This window comes from Procambarus clarkii, chromosome 82 (assembly GCF_040958095.1).
Source record: "Procambarus clarkii isolate CNS0578487 chromosome 82, FALCON_Pclarkii_2.0, whole genome shotgun sequence".
NCBI classification, from domain to species: domain Eukaryota; kingdom Metazoa; phylum Arthropoda; class Malacostraca; order Decapoda; family Cambaridae; genus Procambarus; species Procambarus clarkii.
This window is the reverse complement of record NC_091231.1, coordinates 14463337-14482457: the sequence shown is the minus strand read 5'-3', so window position 1 is coordinate 14482457 and position 19121 is coordinate 14463337. Positions and strand designations below refer to the sequence as shown.

The following is a 19121-nucleotide window of genomic DNA, read 5'->3' as shown; positions in this document are numbered from 1 at the left end:
TACCTAACTGACGTTCAGACATGCATGGGCAGTGACCTGTGCAGCCAGGCTCAAATCCAAGGAGGAGGAGAAGAATTCAGCAAATTCAGTTTCAGTAAGAAACAGATTAACTGAGAACAAATAACCAAGCCCTCAGAAATATGCTTGGAAAGGCAGCTAGATAATGCAAACTTAAACCAGTGTCTTGAGAAAGTAGGGCATGGTAGCACTAGAAATATGTGCAAGTCACATGCCGCTAAGGAGGAGGAAAAAACTGGAACGAGAACGGGGTTCCCTCTATAGGCGGCGAAAACAAATTACAGCAAAAGAGAAGAATCCAGGCTACAGTACTTTTTCTTCTATGCAACCAACCCCAAGACGATAACTACATCCTGCATTGGGCACTTGTGCAAGAGTGATGGAACCTTCACAGGTGGCCGCATAGAAAGGATTGAAATACTGAAGTTACAGTACGATTCTGTTTTCGAATCAAACATTTCGTTTGGATCATTGATCTGCATTCTTTATAAATGTGGCGCCACCACCGAGCCATATACATCAGATGTTACCCTAACAGATTTTTCAACACACTTCCCTTGCACATACGAGACATAACTGGCCGACCTCTGTTCAAAAGATATCTCGACAAGCACCTTCAAAGGATACCTGACCAACCATTCTGCGATTCGTAGGTTAGGCTGCGAGCAGCTGCATCAAACAAACTGATAGATCAGATCAGCAGCCAGGAGGCCTAGTCAGATACCTGACCACAGGGACACTGATCCCCGGAATCTATAACAGGTAGGTAGGGTGTTATGAAGACAAAGTAGTAGCAATGGGGAAAATATGAGATTTAGAGAGAAAGGGGGGGGGGGGCTATGTATAGAGGAAAATAAAGTAGGAAAAGTTAAGATATAAAAAGGGGGAATATAATTATAATAATTCTTATTCTAAATAACGGAGGGAAGAAATGAGGACAAATAATGCAGTAAACAGTATTCCTTAAACCCCGAGACCCACCTGTCTGGACATGGCAGTGAGCCCTGTACCATGTATGGATGCCACAGAGCCCATGGAGGTGACCGTCCTGGCCGACACTTGCGAGGCCTGGGAGGACGGCCGCTCCTCGAACACCCCATCCTCCAGGAGGGGCAACAGCCTCCGTGATTCATCCTCACCTGGTGGAGGAGTCGAGCCTATGTAAAGGTTAAAAAGAAAATTCAAGTACCAGCTTAAGGGAAAATCACGAAGCAAGGCATATATTAAAGGGACAAGATGAGAGTAATATACAGTATACACAAAACTCTGAACTAATATATTTATAAGTTAATTTTCATATATATATACAAGTTTGTTTCCAATTCCTTACTGCCAGACCTGCTACCTTGTAAAATATATTACCAGATGAGGAATCGGAGACTGTGCGGACCATGACGGCTTTGACTACGCCTTCCTCTCTCAGGGAGTCGAGGCGTCGCCGCTTACTGGGGTCTCTGAGGTCCCTGTTCCCCCGGGGCTCTCGTGAACACCCGTGCACGTCACACTCGCACAAGTGCTCACTCGGTGCCTCAGCCAGGTCTCCAGAATATATATCCGAAGGCAAGTCGGGAAAGTCGCGGGGGCAACACCGAACATCACTTGGGACATCCCTCGATTCCAGATGGTCCCTTAAATCTCGAAGGTTCATTATGTTGTCTTCCGGCTCATCGTCATCCTGTCTGTGACTATATTGTTGACAAGTCTTGTGATAGGAGAGGGCCAGGTGGCGGACCTCCAGGGCTGCCTCTTCCTCATACACGCTATCAACCCGGGAATCTACGCGGGTTTCCACACGCGAATCAACGCGTCCACTGGCCATGGAGGCGACGTCAAAGTCTGAATAGAGGGATTCATGGGCTGGGGCATCTGGTTCCCGTGCCACCACAACGTCCACCTCTGAAGGAGTATGTCGCAAGATGTGTCTTGCCTCCTCCAGACTCGCGCCTCGCAGACGCCGGCCATTCACGTTGATGATCTCGTCCCCGACATGCAGGCGACCATCCCTGTGGACACGCGGCAAGATTAATGTAAGCATATTTCATATAAAATTTACTTATTTACAATTAAAATTTAAATTAGGGTAACCGAACATGGATCAAGCTTAGTAGCATGAGCAAGATACCTATGCAAGATCAATCTACATAATGACTTGCAATCATAATTGTGACTAGGAAATGTTTTGCATAGAAAAATATTTAATATGAGAAAAATGTATCCTTAAAATTGAATGTAACAAAAATCTAGACACGATTTGATCAAAATTAATTAGGGCGATTGAGGGAAACATCCAGTCTATCCCAGCATCAAACGAGAACATCCATTCTAAAAGATGGCAATGCCACCTAGGTTCCCTCCTCTTACTCTGGCAATATTTCATACATTTAATAATTCCCATTATTGGGGACAAGAAGCCTGTGCAGTACTAAATTTATGACGGTCCCAATAAGTTAATAAGTGACCTTCCCCACAAAGCAACCCTCACCAATGGCCTAACTCCTGAGTAACTGGCTGTGCCAAGGCTGCTCGTTACCAGGCACACGCAGAAAGAACCCTGAGCTCCTGCAGCCTACAATTCCAACTGAGCAAAGTGCACACCAAGCCGGAAACAAAACACGCACAGGTTTAGGCCCAGGTATCCGGAACGCTTAACTTTCGTGACGAATGTGACGGTCAACAATCCGATGACCAAACCACACAACAAAGTGAAGAAACGACATGTCATCTAGCACCCAAATGCTATATTTGCTTGTGGTGGAGGCAGACTATACACGGTTTCAAATTTAGATATTATAGAGCCCAATAGGCCGAGGAACCTATACACCAGCAACCCGTCCTGGACTCAAGTTCATTACATCCAGCGCTCGACCCCCACAGACGCGTTCATAAATTTTAACATGCTGTTCATTCAAAACAGGAATTATCTCAAGTATAAATTAATATTATAATATATTAGCATATTGTGTATATATAGGCATAGGATAGGTTAGGTTAGGTGTTTAGGTTCTGTTGGCGATTATTTGTAGTACGTGGGTGAAGCATTTATAGCGTTGTGATTCGAACAAAATTCGTCAGTGAAGCACTTGTTCCGGATATGTTCGAACGTCAGCAGTTGTGAGTCGTGTGTAAACCGCTTTTCATTCATAAACAGGGGGTTTGGCGGGTGCATGGAATCTCTTTTGGGTCTTTGTTTGGAGGACGGGTTGACACCAGTTGCTTGACAGTCTAGAGGCGGGACCAAAAGATTCGAAGCGTAAACCCGGCAAGCACAATTAGGCAAGTACAAACACGAGCGCGCACATTTCAGGAGGCTAATAGTTCAACCCGTTCTCGCATACAAAGATCCTAGCTCGTTAATCCAGCCGCCAAACTCCCTGTTTATGAATGAAAAGCGGTATACACACGACTCAACTGATTTCGTTCGAACACTTCCGGAACAAGTGCTTCGCTCACATCCTCTGTTCGAACCACAATTCTATAAATGCTTCATCTACGAACCAGCCCGTCCTCCAAACAAAGATCCAAAAGTGATTCCATCCACCCGCCAAACCCCGTTTATGAATGAAAAGCGGTATACACACGACTCAACTGATTTCGTTCGAACACTTCTGGAACAAGTGCTTCACTGACGAGTTTTGTTCGAACCACATCGCTATAAATGCTTCACCCACGTACTACAAATGCAAATAATCGCCAACCGAACCTAAATACCTAACCTAACCTATGCCTATATATGCACAATATGCTAATATATTATAATATTAATTTATACTTTAGAAAATTCCCGCTTTGAATGAACAGCATGTTAAAATTTATGAATGCGTCTGTGGGGTCGACCGCTGGATGTAATGGACTTGAGTCGAGGACGGGTTGTACGAACTTATAAATACGAATAATTACGAACAGAACGTAAACACCTAACCTAACCTACGCCAAACTATACATACAATTTTTATGTATAAGAATATTAATTTATATATGAGAAACCAAGTTTTAATACACAGTATGTTAAAATTGCGTCTAGGGAGGACGGCCGCTGCTTTAAACAGCCTGGTGTGAGAACGGGTTGAATAGTTGTGGTGGAATTACAAAGGTGGCCAAACATCTGGAATTTCTCTCATTCGACGCCTGAAAGTTTTTTTATTCGAGCATTCAAATTACCATATCTAAAAGAGATCCGATATGTACATACATACATATACACACTTGAAAATTAGCTACTTTTCATCGATATACATAATATAAAACTAGCCTCAACCACCAACCAACAGAGGCAAAAATGGGCCTTTAACTGCGAAAGTCTACACACGAACAAAACATACAAATACGTATACCAACTTCGTACAAAACTGCATTAATATGCAAGATTTCACAGCTCGTAAACACCGGCACAGTACAGTTTAATTACAGCCAGAGTTACCAAAACACACCTAGCAGCCGCAGTCCGCTGACCACTCAGCCCCAGGAAGAGGTCGTTAGAGAAGCCTGTGCTGCCACGGTGACAGACAGCTGGGTAATGAAACCTGGAAGGAGGGGGGGGGGACGTTGTTGTTTAGTGTACGGAGGGAATCGAGCGTGTGAAGGAAAATACGTTTATCATATAATATGAATTTATATATGACAACAAATACACAGCACTTGTTTTCTATTTTTGTAATACACAGTACGTTCAAATTTATAAATGTGTCTTGGGGGACAGGCAGGGCTTTAACGAGCCTGACCTCGTTAGCTGCTCTCGGGAACACAGTTTCAAAGCGTTAAATATCAAAGAGTACTGGGAAGACGGGACTCCACGAGCGTAGCTCTCATCCTGTAACTACACTTAGGTCATTACACACCTGCACCCAATGCATGCATGAAGGTTTTGAACACACTGTTACTCGCTTTTTTTGTTAACACTGAACATCTCTGTATACATACGTGTTAGAAAACTCTTCCGGTCAATGATTTACAAAGCGCAATAATGATGTAAATAACGGAGACTATAGCTAACGAGTCAAACAAGACAGTGAAGAGGGTCAGTTCAGCATCTGTTGCGGGCTGCATCCTGGGAAAAGGTCAGTAGTAGGCTGGGGTTGGACCTCGATAAACAAGAACGGACTGCCTTCAAAGTGTCTTGGCGCGCTTGGGAAATCTGGACGAGCGCCTCGCCATCAGGTGGTAATGGCAGGCAGTGTGCTGACGCTCGTGCCCAGACGGCACTTGTTTATGGGCCTTTATTATGCCTGGCTCGGTGGACGCCAGGTGAACTGGAGGGGGGTTAGGAGACAGGGATGAGGCAAGACCACATCTGGTACAATACCAGGCATGGGCGACATCTGGTACAATACCAGGCATGGGCGACATCTGGTACAATACCAGGCATGGACAACATCTGGTACAATACTAGGCATGGACAACATCTGGTACAATACCAGGCATGGGCGACATCTGGTACAATACCAGGCATGGACAACATCTGGTACAATACTAGGCATGGACAACATCTGGTACAATACCAGGCATGGGCGACATCTGGTACAATACCAGGCATGGACAACATCTGGTACAATACCAGGCATGGACAACATCTGGTACAATACCAGGCATGGGCGACATTGGTACAATACCAGGCATGGACAACATCTGGAATTATATTATCATGTCAGAGGCATAAACAAATGTATGCTAGGGATATTTTGTGTCCTCTGACTCCCTTGACAGACCATCTGTAATTCCCGTCATCACTTTCTAAAATTATATTACACACGAGAAGCATTGCCTTTATAGGCAGCCGTGTGAATTCCGTCACATGGTATATAGTAATGGGGTTATTCACAATGAATATAGAATTTTCCTTCACATGAATTCAGGTCAGGGGAACTGAACTACTATTGCTCACCTTGCAGCCTATCATCAGGGAGGAGATCCCGAGGGTAATGGATTGAAAATTAATACGTAATTAGTGCTACTATTTACTTTCTATCGACGGTTAGGTTAAGGTAAAGGTTACTTTCGGTATGTTTAGGCTTCATTACGTTTGGCTATGTTAATATGGTGCATTATTAACGAAAATGTGAAATATAGAATTCGAAAACTATTTGGGTGTACCCGATAATTCCGTTAACAGAAAACCAAATTCTTCAGACCGATTCAAAGAAAACGTGTCCAGTATTTACTTTTTATATTTTACACCAGCGATTTATAATACAATAAAGTTATGACTTGTGAATACTCACTGTTTAGGACAAAGGTTCACTTGCCAGTTTACATGTAGACTATTACTGGAACCGTAATACTCTTTCAGACCATCATAAATATCCAGACAGTTTGAGAGGGAGTTTGGTTTCTCGTGGTCTCTTTTCTTTCTCGTTTAATTTTTCTCCCCAAGCCTGGCTCCGGGCCAGGCTTGGGGAGTAGAACAACTCCCAAAATCTCATCAAGGTATGGAAATAAATTTGCTGAGAATTGACAATACAAATAAAACAAACTCCCCTAGATAAACATCATTTTATGAACAAGGAACCTATCTTCTGCCTGGTGGACGAGCAAGATACAAACACCTACCGGCTATAAATTGCCAGAGTTTACTGAACTTATAAAGGTCATCAAGAATGTCTCGTCGACGAGGTAAATAAAGAAAATGGAACCCCAAACTCTCACGGTATACGCTCAACGCCTCTGCTTGAGATTATGTATGATAGTGGAAGTCATATGATCCTTCTGTATATGCAGATGGCGTCTCCAAACTTGCCGCATCAGTAAACATGGTCACGAGAATGTATATCAGTAAGGCCTTCGTCCTGGGGTTCGTTATCCACAAATACATCGGCTTTCAGTTAAACTATGCAAGTAGTTATATTTTAACATACCTATATTATTATTATTTATATGTATTTTATGAATTTTAGATAATATGTAGGCCTACATAGTGGTGTCATCTGTGTGTTTTATACAAATATTACAGCAAAAATAAGATATATTGTTGCAAATTGCACGGAAACAAAAGCCTAGTCACATACAGGAGCGATATTTCCAGCGCTTATTTATAATTTATGATACAGACCAACTGGGTTGACAGCGAGAATTGAGCCTGAATCCGTAGCTTGGTTTGGTGTTGGGCGTAAAAGCCTATATCTGCCGTCCACTGGAGGGGGCTTTTCAAGCCATCACAAGAGCTTATTGACCAACCAGCAAATGTACTTCAGCCATGAACTGTGTCCCCGATTTAAATAAACTCTAAATATTTATATATCCCTGTATATATCCAGTATATAAATCGTTGTACCTCCGTATATAGAGGCTGCGGCTACCCAAACATCACTGATATACTGCGTTTGTAATTTAGCAAAGTGCACCATTAAATACAAATTACAATTACTGTTATTTTTCAGTTACTATAAAATTTGTAGCACATCATCTGTCCTGCAATGTTTAACAGCACTTAACTAATTACAAAAGTGTTATTAGCTTTAATTCTTAATCTTATTATGTATATATATTATATATAAATTAATATATCCCTGTAACAATGCATAAGTAATAACTTAAAGAGGGTCGTTGTTAGTACCACTCGTCTTAATGGTCTGGTTTGCATAACGCTTTGATTGCTGCAGCACCAGGAGGCGGCTACTTTATTATGCACCCCATACTCATCCTTTGAGCGGTAGCGCAAAAAGGATTACAGAGGGCACAGATCTCAAGGGAGATAATTACATTAACAACTACATCTATCCTGCATGTATTATAATTATAATACTCATGCTCAACAGCAAGCTGAACATAAGGTGATTAGTTTCTTGGTGGGGAACGCAGGCGTCAGAATGTCAAAAGGTGCTATCTGCCAGGGTGGAAGGAAGTGCTGTACTCTTTCATCTGTACAAACATCATGCAATCCCATCATTTTAATATAAGTGGCTGTTCTTGGAATCCATTTAGACTCACTAATTCCATTGCCAGAGAGTGTTCTAACAGTTCAACTGGTACATGTTCCTTTTGTTATCACGCAGAAGCTTTAGTCCCATCATAAGATTGATTTCAAATATTCTATCTTGAACACTGCTGACCCCAATCCTGAGTGCCACTAGGTGGTTCCCGTAGTGTTGTGAGGACTTTTCTACTTTCCCCAATCCTTCATCCTCTCCCACAATCCTCCCTCCTCTCCCCAATCCTTCCTCCTTCTCCCCAATCCTGGCAGTGTGGTGCTTATGACCACACTACCACAGATAGCCAGCATATCCTCGCCGGCAGCGTCTTACGGTCGTCTGAGAATCGAAAGCATTGTGAAGATCCCTCTTATCTCGTTCGCGACGCTTGGCTGACTTTATTTCAGTAACTCCTGACTTGGTCACGCTAACCGGTTCCTGCCCTGTCGGTTCTCTCCAGATATCCGCGCTTTATATTTTAAGAGTTTTGTTATTTCATATACAGTCGATAGCGCCAATGACAGCTCAGCTATTTAGGGTAAATATTTAGAATAGGCTTTCGAGGGCGAGAGGCTACGGCTCCTGGGATAAGTCAAATATCCAATCTATTCCGCCATGAAACGTACATCTCAAAAATTTACTCTAATAATAAAGAATATCCGATTACTAATTACGTATTTTTTTAGTAAAGAACAAATATTGCTGTAAGGGTTGTTGAAAGCTATTCTAGTTCAAATATAACGAGTGTCACAAGTGAGGAATATAGGCTCTATTATAGTCGACTAAGGTATATACTGGTATATCAGCCGCTTGTGTCTTAATAGCGAGGCTGAAGCCCAGGGCAAGACCTCAGCGAAGGCGATAAGAGGTCCCAGCGTGAAGGGGGAAACTATGAGGAGGAAGCGCCAAGCCATTACTACTATATAGCACTTGGAAGGGGTCAGGATAAGGATTTGGGATGGGACGGGGGAAAGGAATGGTGGCCAATTATTTGGGCACCATTCTGGGCACCCTAGTGTCCTAGGGTGAAACCCAGAACAAACTGCTCGTATGGAGTTGAGCGATGCCACCCTACCTGGATGCATCAAGCACTTACGTGCTCACTTACGAACCCCTCACATCTTTCCTCACTCTTGGTGGGTTAGATCGTATTTATAAAAAGAGTTTATGAGCTCCGAAGCGCTTCGAGGTTATCTATAACAACAATAACCTTGGGTTGTAAAGCTTCGAAGCTCGTAAACTGTTTAATAAATACAAATAAAGCTGAGGAAAGATGCATGGGTTTCGTAAAGTGGTCACGTAAATGCTTGACGTATCCTGGCCCCGAGTCCAGCTGTGACCACACGACCAAGTGCTCAAATGACAAGAGATCCAACTTTTGCCATTTAGTCAAGGTCGCTAATCAGCCTAACCAGTTCTCCCAGTTTGTCACTCCGTAAAAAAACCTGAAACTATTGCTGCTTAGTTAGAAACTTACGAACCCAAGCATCCCACCTAACCCATCGAGGCCGATGTATAAAAAAAATAGTCTTAAAAATGCTTTAGTTGAACTAAAACGTTACATTTTCAACGCAACTGCGTAAAATATTTGACGTATTGAGAGCACGGGGTTGAAGCGCCCTAATTAGAGCATCAATGGGAGCTGTGTGAGTGGCCCCGAGGTGGCACTCTCGTATCTTTGCTGCCCAGATGCCACCCGGATCCCCCAGGCACCCCCAGGCACCCCTGCAACCTGGCACTCAAATGTATCATTCAAAGGTGGCACTCAAATACGTCATTCAAAGGTGGCACTCAAATGTGTCATTCAAAGGTGGCACTCAAATGTGGTACTCAAAGGTGACACTAAATTGCGTCAAAGATGGCACTCGAATGTGTCATTCAAAAGTGGCACTCACAGGTGGAATAGTGATACCTAGAACATTATGACAGAATCCGATATCGTCCCATTTCTGTTGGTGCACTTATGGAATAATAACGAATGAATTAATACAAACTAAAGAGGAAGTTATGGAAAAGGGGAGCGAGATGGAAGAACGCAGACATGGTGACTACAGGAGAGAGAGAGAGAGAGAGAGAGAGAGAGAGAGAGAGAGAGAGAGAGAGAGAGAGAGAGAGAGAGAGAGAGAGAGAGAGAGAGAGAGAGAGAGAGAGAGCGAGAGCGAGCGGAGAGAAAATGAAGAGACACAAATCAAAGAGGGTGATAGAAGGTAGGGAGACAGAAGGGGCGTGAAATAAAAAAAGAAGGGGAAGAGAAGAGGGGAAAGATAATTGGGAACCTACTCTTAAGACGTAAACACGCGCTTCGCTGGTTTTGGCTCACGATAATAACCAGGCAGTAAGGGCTGGCTCCGTACACCCAAGTCTCCCGCCAGGTGCTGAACAGCATGCGTCGAGGCTCTGCTGCGTCCAGGCCCCTGGCCGTGTCCCCCCACAGTGTCCCTGGGCGTGTCCCCTCACTGTGTCCCTGGCCGTGTCCCCCCACAGTGTCCCTGGCCGTGTCCCCTCACTGTGTCCCTGGCCGTGTCCCCCCACAGTGTCCCTGGGCGTCCAGGCCCCTGGCCGTGTCCCCCCACAGTGTCCCTGGCCGTGTCCCCCCACTGTGTCCCTGGCCGTGTCCCCTCACTGTGTCCCTGGCCGTGTCCCCCCACAGTGTCCCTGGGCGTCCAGGCCCCTGGCCGTGTCCCCCCACAGTGTCCCTGGCCGTGTCCCCCCACAGTGTCCCTGGCCGTGTCCCCCCACAGTGTCCCTGGGCGTCCAGGCCCCTGGACGTGTCCCCCACAGTGTCCCTGGGCGTCCAGGCCCCTAGACATGTGTCCTCCAACAGTGTCCCTGGGCGTCCAGGCCCCTGGACGTGTCCCCCCACAGTGTCCCTGGGCGTCCAGGCCCCTAGACATGTGTCCTCCCCCAGTGTCGAGGACGCCGAGGTCGCCTCCGTCCTCCCCCGAGGTAACCCCGATCGATATAACCCCAATGATGGTGATGCATAGGGAGCTGAGACACGAGAGATGCTCCTCTCAGCTCCTCGTTAGGCTCCTGTCTCCACTGTTGTCTAATTTACGATACGTAAGACCCGAGCCACGATTCGTCAAGCATTTACGCAGCCCCTTACGACACCTGTACATCTTTTTCTCAATCATGGCGGCTTTGTTTACATTATTAAACAGGTTATGAGCTACGCGGCAGTACGAGGTTGTTTTTAACAATAATAACCTTGGGTTGTGAAATTCGGAGCTCGTAAACTGTTTAATCAATGTAAACAAAGCCGGCATGACTGGGGAAAGATGTGTACGTTTCGTACATTGATGCGTAAATGCTTGAGGTATCCTAGCCCATGGCTCTGGCGGAGAAAGTCTTAGGTTCATACAAGTCTCCGATCAATCACTTTAAGCATAACTACAGTTTAATTAAGCTTTTTTTTCAGTCACTCTAGACACTGAAGGCGATTCAGCCAAGCCTCCACGTGTTGGTAATTGGCTCCCACCAGCAGCTTTATTGAATTACTTGGTCTTCCACACCGAAGGTTCTTATTATATATATATATATATATATATATATATATATATATATATATATATATATATATATATATATATATATATATATATATATATATATATATATATACAGACACTTGTCGAGTGTATGAGAGAGGTGCAGACGAGAGACAAGACCATAACACACAAGAACGGTGTGGCGGGACAAGACGGAGCCTCGACAAAGACCATTAACAGAGACTGTGGTGACATTTACCAGTGACCCGGCCGGTGCTTCCCCCCCCCCCCCACCCGTCACGGATCAATATCTGCCACTTGAAGGCCTATGAAGGGGGGGGGGGGGAGGGAGAGGGGACGGCGAAGCTGTGTGTGGTGGTGAGCCACACTCAACACAAACTCACCAGCGGGGATCACAGGCCTTCACAACCCACCTGTTTATGTAACCGAGACGTGTTTCCTCAGTGGGGGAATATATATACCCTGATGGGTGAGCTCTTCTCTTTAGAGTATATATACACCGAGATGGATAAGTCGTTCTACTCGATGTATATGATTAACGTTACTTCCTTAATCATATACAATTAATAATTAATTTAATTTACTAAATCTACTTCCCCAGATTTCATACACGGACTTTTTTTTTTCAGTTTGGAACCTTGTTTAGGACTTAAGTATACTTGCTGGTTGGTCAGGAAGCTGGCTTAGCCTTATTCTCCAGTGACTGACTGGACTGTCGTTGAGCCCATCACTAAACCGAAATCGACCGTCCTTAAGAACGCCACAAAACCACTGTCAATGTCCCAACTGTAAGTTCCAAGTCTTCCATCGCAGTTAGATGGGGTTGGGTTAGGCGAGGTTGGGTTAGATGAGGTTGGGTTACGTGGGGTTTGCAGTTTGTGCTCAACTCCCAAAATGATGAGTCAAGCCTGAGGGAAGAGGCTGCAACTCCTCTATCCCCCCCTTCCCTCCCCCCTGGGACACGATGCTCGTAAGAAGGTCCACTCTTAAGTCTGAAAATTAAATTGAAATTGCAGAACATGCAATTACTGCCACCACGAAAAAGTGATGTTTCATTAGGAATAAAGTCTGAAGGCCACGAGCCTCCGGGCCCAGCAGCCTCGTCCCAGCACCAAGTGGGTCAGAACCGTCGTGGTGCTGGTGGAAGAACTCCAGCAGCTCCTGGGAGGCAGGTGGTGGGGTCCAAGCCCTTGTTGGGTGGGGTCCAAGCCCTTGGTGGGGTGGGGTCCAATCTCCTGGTGGCACGTACCGTTATAAGGGGTCACGTGCCGTCTTAAGCGCTCACGTACAGCCTCAGTGTACGGTAACGACACGGAGGATATCCGGTGATGCGAGGGAGAGGGAATGAGGTGAGGGGGAATAGAGGCTGTTGTGGTTGGTTGCTGGCATAGTCCATTTCTAAACACCAATACGGTTGTTGACGTCAGTAAACTTTATAATCAAGTTGCCTCTGTCCAAACTGCTCTCTAGCTAGCCAGTTCTCTTAGATTTGCCACAGAATACAAATAAGGTGGTACTGAAACGCACGAACCCAAGTCACCCACCTAACCTAACGAACCTAAGCATAGAAAACGTGGATATATGTGAGCTGCATTAGTTGAAAGGACAAGAACGTGATTAATGAGTAAATATTGAGGTCATGCAATGGGATCGAAATCACCTTCTCTCTCTCTCTCTCTCTCTCTCTCTCTCTCTCTCTCTCTCTCTCTCTCTCTCTCTCTCTCTCTCATGTTTCACCTTGGCGAGAGAGAGTTGTTGTTGTCTTTTGCCCAGACAACAACGAAGTATTAACAATTTGCTTACTGTAGGTGCAGCATGCACATGACTGTAAAACTGCCGCCCAGTTGGGTGTCTTCATGAACCCATTATGTGCATCTGTAATCCTTTCCCCCACCGCCCACAGGATGGGTATGGGGTGCGTAATAGTTGACTAAGTTCTGGTAGTGATGGGGAGACCTCCCCGTGGTAAATATACAAACCAATTTCTCGGTCTTATGCCAAAAGAAAACGCAGGCGGTTGAAGCTCTCTCAACAGTATGGAAAACTCATCTGACTCAAGCCTGTCCTGTCCCCCCCCCCACCCCCAAAGACACATAGATACGTAGTATATATGACAGGAAAATATGACGATTCCGTTTTCAGCACCGCTCCTGTGCCAGGTAAGTCCACCACGGGCTCACCATAGCCGGTGCTACTTGGAACTTTTGTTCTGAGTGGCTAAATCTGAAACAACAACAACATATGACGATTCCAGAACGGGAGACATCTCCCGTGACGCAGGGTGCAGTCGCACCTCCACAGATCTCCAGTATCAGCTCTTGATACTGGTAATGGCTCAAAAGGGCCACCACTTACGGGCTATTCATGCCCGTGCCACCTCTTGGGTGGCTTAATTTTCATCAATCAATCAATCAGGACGATTCCACGCAGACGGCACCGCTCTGTGCCAGATAAGTCCACTACGGGCTCACCATAGCCCGTGCTACTTGGAACTTGTTCCGAGTAGCTTAATCTATAACAACAACAACAACATAGGACGATTCCACAACCCCGGTCCTGTATTAGGTAAGTCCACTACGGGCTCACCATAGCCCGTGCTACTAGGAACTTTTTGTTCCCAGTAGCTGAATCTATAACAACAAACAACAAGACGATTCAGTACATTAGACAACCGACAGAAAGGCGGAGTCCAAGAGCTAACAGCTTGATCCTGCAGGCACAAATAGTAAACACACACACCCACACCACCTGGACACGAACCATGTAAAGTTATCTATCGATTCGCCGCTAAATTTGACAAATTTGCTGTTCAAAATCTCATTACCCTTTGAGGGCAGGAAACAAATGGTGTGGGAGGACAGCGAGCGTCCCTCGGCGTTACTCTCACCTCCTTGAAGACGACACCGTCGGGAAGCCATCAATCAACAAGATGGATCGCGTTGCTGAGGTTACCACGGTGCAGGCAATATATGATCTTGGCGTATGTTGTTGTTTAAGATTCGCTACCTGGAACAAAAAGTTCCAAGTTGCACGGCCTACGGTGAGCCCGAATCTTGGCGTACTTCTCTCACCGTTATCTTGAAGTTATCTTGAGATGATTTCGGGGGCTTAGCGTCCCCGCGACCCGGTCCCCGACCAGGCCTCCTCGACACACTCCCAAGGAAGCAGCCCGTAGCAGCTGTCTAACTCCCAGGTGCCTATTTACTGCTAGGTAACAGGGGCATCAGAGTGAAAAAAAACTCTGTGCCCCATTTGTTTTCGCCTCCACCGGGGATCGAACCCGGAACCTCAGGACTACGAATCCGAAGTGCTGTCCACTCAGTTGTCAGGCCCCTACACTTACCTGTAGCACTTATAAAAGGATAAATGATTAAATTTACCCCTTGACATGTTGGGGGCATACATTACCGTCAATTTAATGTAAAAGAGAATTTAAAGTCAAAAGAGAATTGAGAGTGTGAAATTGAGTGCGTTATGTGTGTAGTGTTTCATTCAGAGGCCAGCTACACTTGGACGTCTAAGTGTACTAACACTGGCGTCTAGCAGCCCCTGCCTCGCTGTACAAGATCTTAGGTACATTTCTCTCTCCCGAGTGAAGTTAACACGGCTGGATTACACAGATCGAGGGCAATCTCCCATTTGACTTATATGCATCGTAAAAAGTCTCTTCTAAAAATGCATCTTCCAGTTTCCGTGGTGCAGTGGTAAGACACTCGCCTGGCGTTCCGCGAGCGCTTTGTCATGGGTTCGTATCCTGGCCGGGGAGGATTTACTGGGCGCAAATTCTTTACTGTGTCTGTTTAACTCAACAGTAAAATGGGTACTTGGTTGTAAAAACGATTCTTCGTGGGGATCGTATTCCAGGGACCTGCCCGAAACGTTACGCGTTCTAGTGGCTGTACAAGAATGTAACGAACTCTTGTATATATCTCAAAATATATATATATATATTATTATACTGAAGAGCTTCTTCAAAGTTTACTTGCGAGTGAAGATTACTGTTCTAGTTATGGTGATCGTCGAGCTAATAAGGTTAGAGACATAGTTCTTACATTTTTTGTCATAAATAATAAGGTAATGGATAGCGAAACTAAATGGTGAATTACAGACGCAGTGTTAGTGAAGAGAAGAAGAGAGTTGTGGTGAAGACTTACCTGTCGGTGAGCCCGCCAGGCAGGATGTGAGCGATGGCGTAGCCAAGAGCCCTCTGGCCTGAGATGTAGAGTCCCAGGCCTTCGTCGGAGTCGTCCTTCACCAGGCGCACCAACCTGAAGCTTTTGTTTTTTAGTGGCGGCTGTGGAAGTGTGGCGGTGGAGGAGGGAGCGCGGGGCAGGCTCGGCGCCCTGCGTCGGTACCCAGACTCACTGTACAAAGAATCTGCGTCACAGTCGTCACTTTGGAGGGAATCCCGCCATCTCCACGACTCGGCGCGGTCTAAGGAAACTGAACGAGAGTACCTGCGTCTCGTCTCTAGTACATGCTCAATGATACGGTCGTCTCGATCTAGCCGATCGAACCGGTTTAGTTGATCACATCTGTCTATGGGTTCTACTCTGGAATTTAGGCGTTCTAGATCAAGCGAGGCGCGTTTAGAGTAGGCGTCCGCAGGGTATATGACTTCGTAGAGGGTGTCGGTGGAGGAGGAGGCCGCCGGGTAGCTCATGCGGGTGTGAATGCGGGGCTGGGATCGTTGGCGCCTCCTGACGGGTGGCAAAGGAGCGTATTCTTGCTGGTGTAGAGGATCACAGCAGCGGTGGCAACACGCAGCCTGCCGCGCTCCGAGCTTCTCCTCGTCCGTCAACACTGCCAGGTTAACAGCAGCTTTAATGCTACCACCTAATTTGTTTTCCGTTTGTTTTAGCAGTAAGGATTTCCTAGAGACATGTTCACAGGTGACTTCGTCAGACTCGCGCTCAATATATACGGTGGAGGTTCGCGCGTCGCCCCCTGCCGCCGCCTGTACACGCACAGTCACTACGAAATCACCGTCACCGAAACCAGTTGGTGCGGGGATGGGAGAGACAACGTCCCTGGCGGAGGATTTGGTGCCCGCGTCCTCTCCTGTCCTGGTGACCCGGGAACTCGCCTCCTCGCCTCTCACTGTCTCCTCGCCATCCTCCTCCTCGTCCTCCTCACGAACCCATTTATTATCTGACGAGTCCGAACAAGACGACTTTGTGTCCGAATTTTCTGAAAAGGAAGACTTAGAGTCGGATGTCTCCGAATAAGAAGTTCTGACATCAGAAATGCTGCCGCAGTGGCTGCCGGTGCCCCGTCCGCTGTCACCACACTCTTCCCTAGCGGTCGCTTGCTCCTCCGCGACCGAGGTCAGTCTGGATCTCAGGAACGCATACGGAAATTGACCCTTCTTGGTAGACTTCTCGCCTTCGCTCGTCTTTCCTTCACACTCGCCCTCCCCGACCTCCTCGGCGCCCTCTGTCCGCGCCTCCCCCGCGCCCACACTCTCCACGCCCACACCCACCTCGCAACCTGGCAGATGGGACGTGGATGCGCTTCTAAACAACGTTGTAGATTTCATACCCACTGGTCCACTGTCCACATCCTTGAGAGACTCATACACATTATCGGAGTCTCGAGCGAGACCCTTCGCGCCGTCAACACTCGAGTCCGATGACTTAGTGGTTCTCGTTACCGGTAGATCCTCCAGGTCTTTCGCGGAGTCCCAGCTACGAGAACGACGGAAGAGATTACGGATGCTCTCGACGCGGTCCACTTTAGCCCTGCGAGGCTGGCGGGGCGGGGCGGTCTTGGCCTCCTTCGGGGACACCGGCAGCGTCTCTACATCCTTGTTAGGTCGCCAGTTCCTGCGGCGAGTGCGAGTGGACCCCAGGGGGAAGTGGATGTGCTCCTTGCTCTCTCCCCGTGTCAGCTGCTCCAGTTTCTTGCCCATCTTCTTCCCCCATGTTGAGAATCCTGAAGGAAAAATACAAAGAGGTCATTACTACGAAAAAAAATAAAATGCACAGTAGAAGTAAAATCACAATTGGCATCCAGAAAAGAAATACATGCAGTAATATAAAAAAAAATACACAACATACCCCTGGAAGCTGTTCTGGAGCGTTTGTGTTAAGGACAAGAAACAACCGAAGTGGCCCCATATCCAAATATATTAAATTGAAATAAAAGTTCACGAAAACAAGTGTGGAATGAAAAACTATGAGGAATTTAATGGCAGCTTCCATGGGGGCGTATTCACAAGAGGTCAGGAACGGTTCCTAGAGGTAAGAGGCAGCTTCAGAGACTGGTAAATATTAAGGTAATAACCGAACATATGGGTGAGACGACTAGGAGTACTAGAATACTTGATGAAACAAGGACTGTAGGACCAGCTAATCATTTCATCAGGGACAGGTAAGGTAATTATTACAGAAAACATGATGATCGGGATCTAGTGCTCTTGACAAGCAACAACAACTGTGACGGGGCTCAAGAGCTAGTGCATAACCCTGAAAGTACATTTAGATGTGCGTGAATAACCAACCTAGATTATATCTAGAGTATTATAGTAGTGAATCAAGTAGAGAATGAACAAATCCACAAGGGCCGTGACGAGAATTCGAACCTACGTCCGTATCCTCGTCACGGCCCTTGTGGATTTGTTCATTTGATGCATCACATTATTGGGACTTCTGTGTGTAAGTAGTGAATGTTATGCCCTAGACCAAGCGCGGAACATCTTGTGTTATTAAGGTCACTCTTTCCTGGGAAACAGCCTTCATATTTTTGACTTAACATGCTAAGGTGCCTGGTCATTTATGCAGCTACCCTAGACTATATGAAGGTTTGCGTAGTGTCAGGAGCCAGCTGTGGGATACTAAAACTCCTTACTTCGCAGGATGGTTAGTCATACAGGGTCATGTGATCAGTAGCCTACACTGGCAAACTTTGAAGGCATTGGGAGGATAGCCTCATGAACACGGGGGTGGATAAAGCAATCGCGATGTGAAACTAACAACAGCTGACATGGTTGATGTTAAAATGCTGTAAAATTATATGTAATTTTACATATAATTGTCTAATAAGTGGCCACAGGAGCTCGACACCATTAAACGCAAAACAAGGAGGATGGGAGGAGGAGAAAGGAGGGCAGTCGTGCCGCGCCTGCACGATGGGAAGGTACCTCCCGGTCAGCAAGCGACCAGTATAGGTCTTGGCCACAGAGGCACATGTAAACAAAGCAAGATCAGCAGCGTATGCAACAGCCTCCGGGAATCTCAAGGGGTCACCCCAGGATACTATATACTGTGTATTTAAAACCAGTACTAGAATGTATGGCTCTAGCGTACAGCCCACATATTCCCCCCTTCCCAGCTGTGTCTGGGTACAAGTGACAGGATGAACAACCCAGCGGGTTTTCTTCCTATTGGGGAGTGTTGTACATGCTGCTATGACGGTGTGTCCACTCGCAGGATGAGTGGCGCTGCCCAATACTGTCACTATGACGGTGTGTCCACTCACAAGATGAGTGGCGCTGCCCAATACTGTCACTATGACGGTGTGTCCACTCACAAGATGAGTGGCGCTGCCCAATACTGTCACTATGACGGTGTGTCCACTCACAAGATGAGTGGCGCTGCCCAATAAACTCGCCCCTCGGGGCAAAATTTAAATTTAAAATTCATTCCCCCCCCCCTTCTTTTTCACACAGGTGGGTGCTGGAGCAGACAAA

General features: G+C 46.3%; 1 protein-coding gene across 2 annotated transcripts in view; it reads right to left on the bottom strand.

Moving 5' to 3' along the window:
- Positions 1-999: 999 nt before the first annotated feature.
- LOC123749052 (multiple PDZ domain protein) overlaps positions 1000-19121 on the bottom strand; it is a gene marked incomplete at its 3' end in the record, with an annotated part of 77012 nt that continues 58890 nt past the window's right edge. For both annotated transcript variants that reach the window (XM_069316123.1, XM_045731164.2), the window contains 3 exon segments: positions 1000-1175; positions 1381-2021; positions 15586-17365. In XM_069316123.1, the coding sequence (XP_069172224.1) occupies positions 1000-1175; positions 1381-2021; positions 15586-17365 (2597 nt within the window).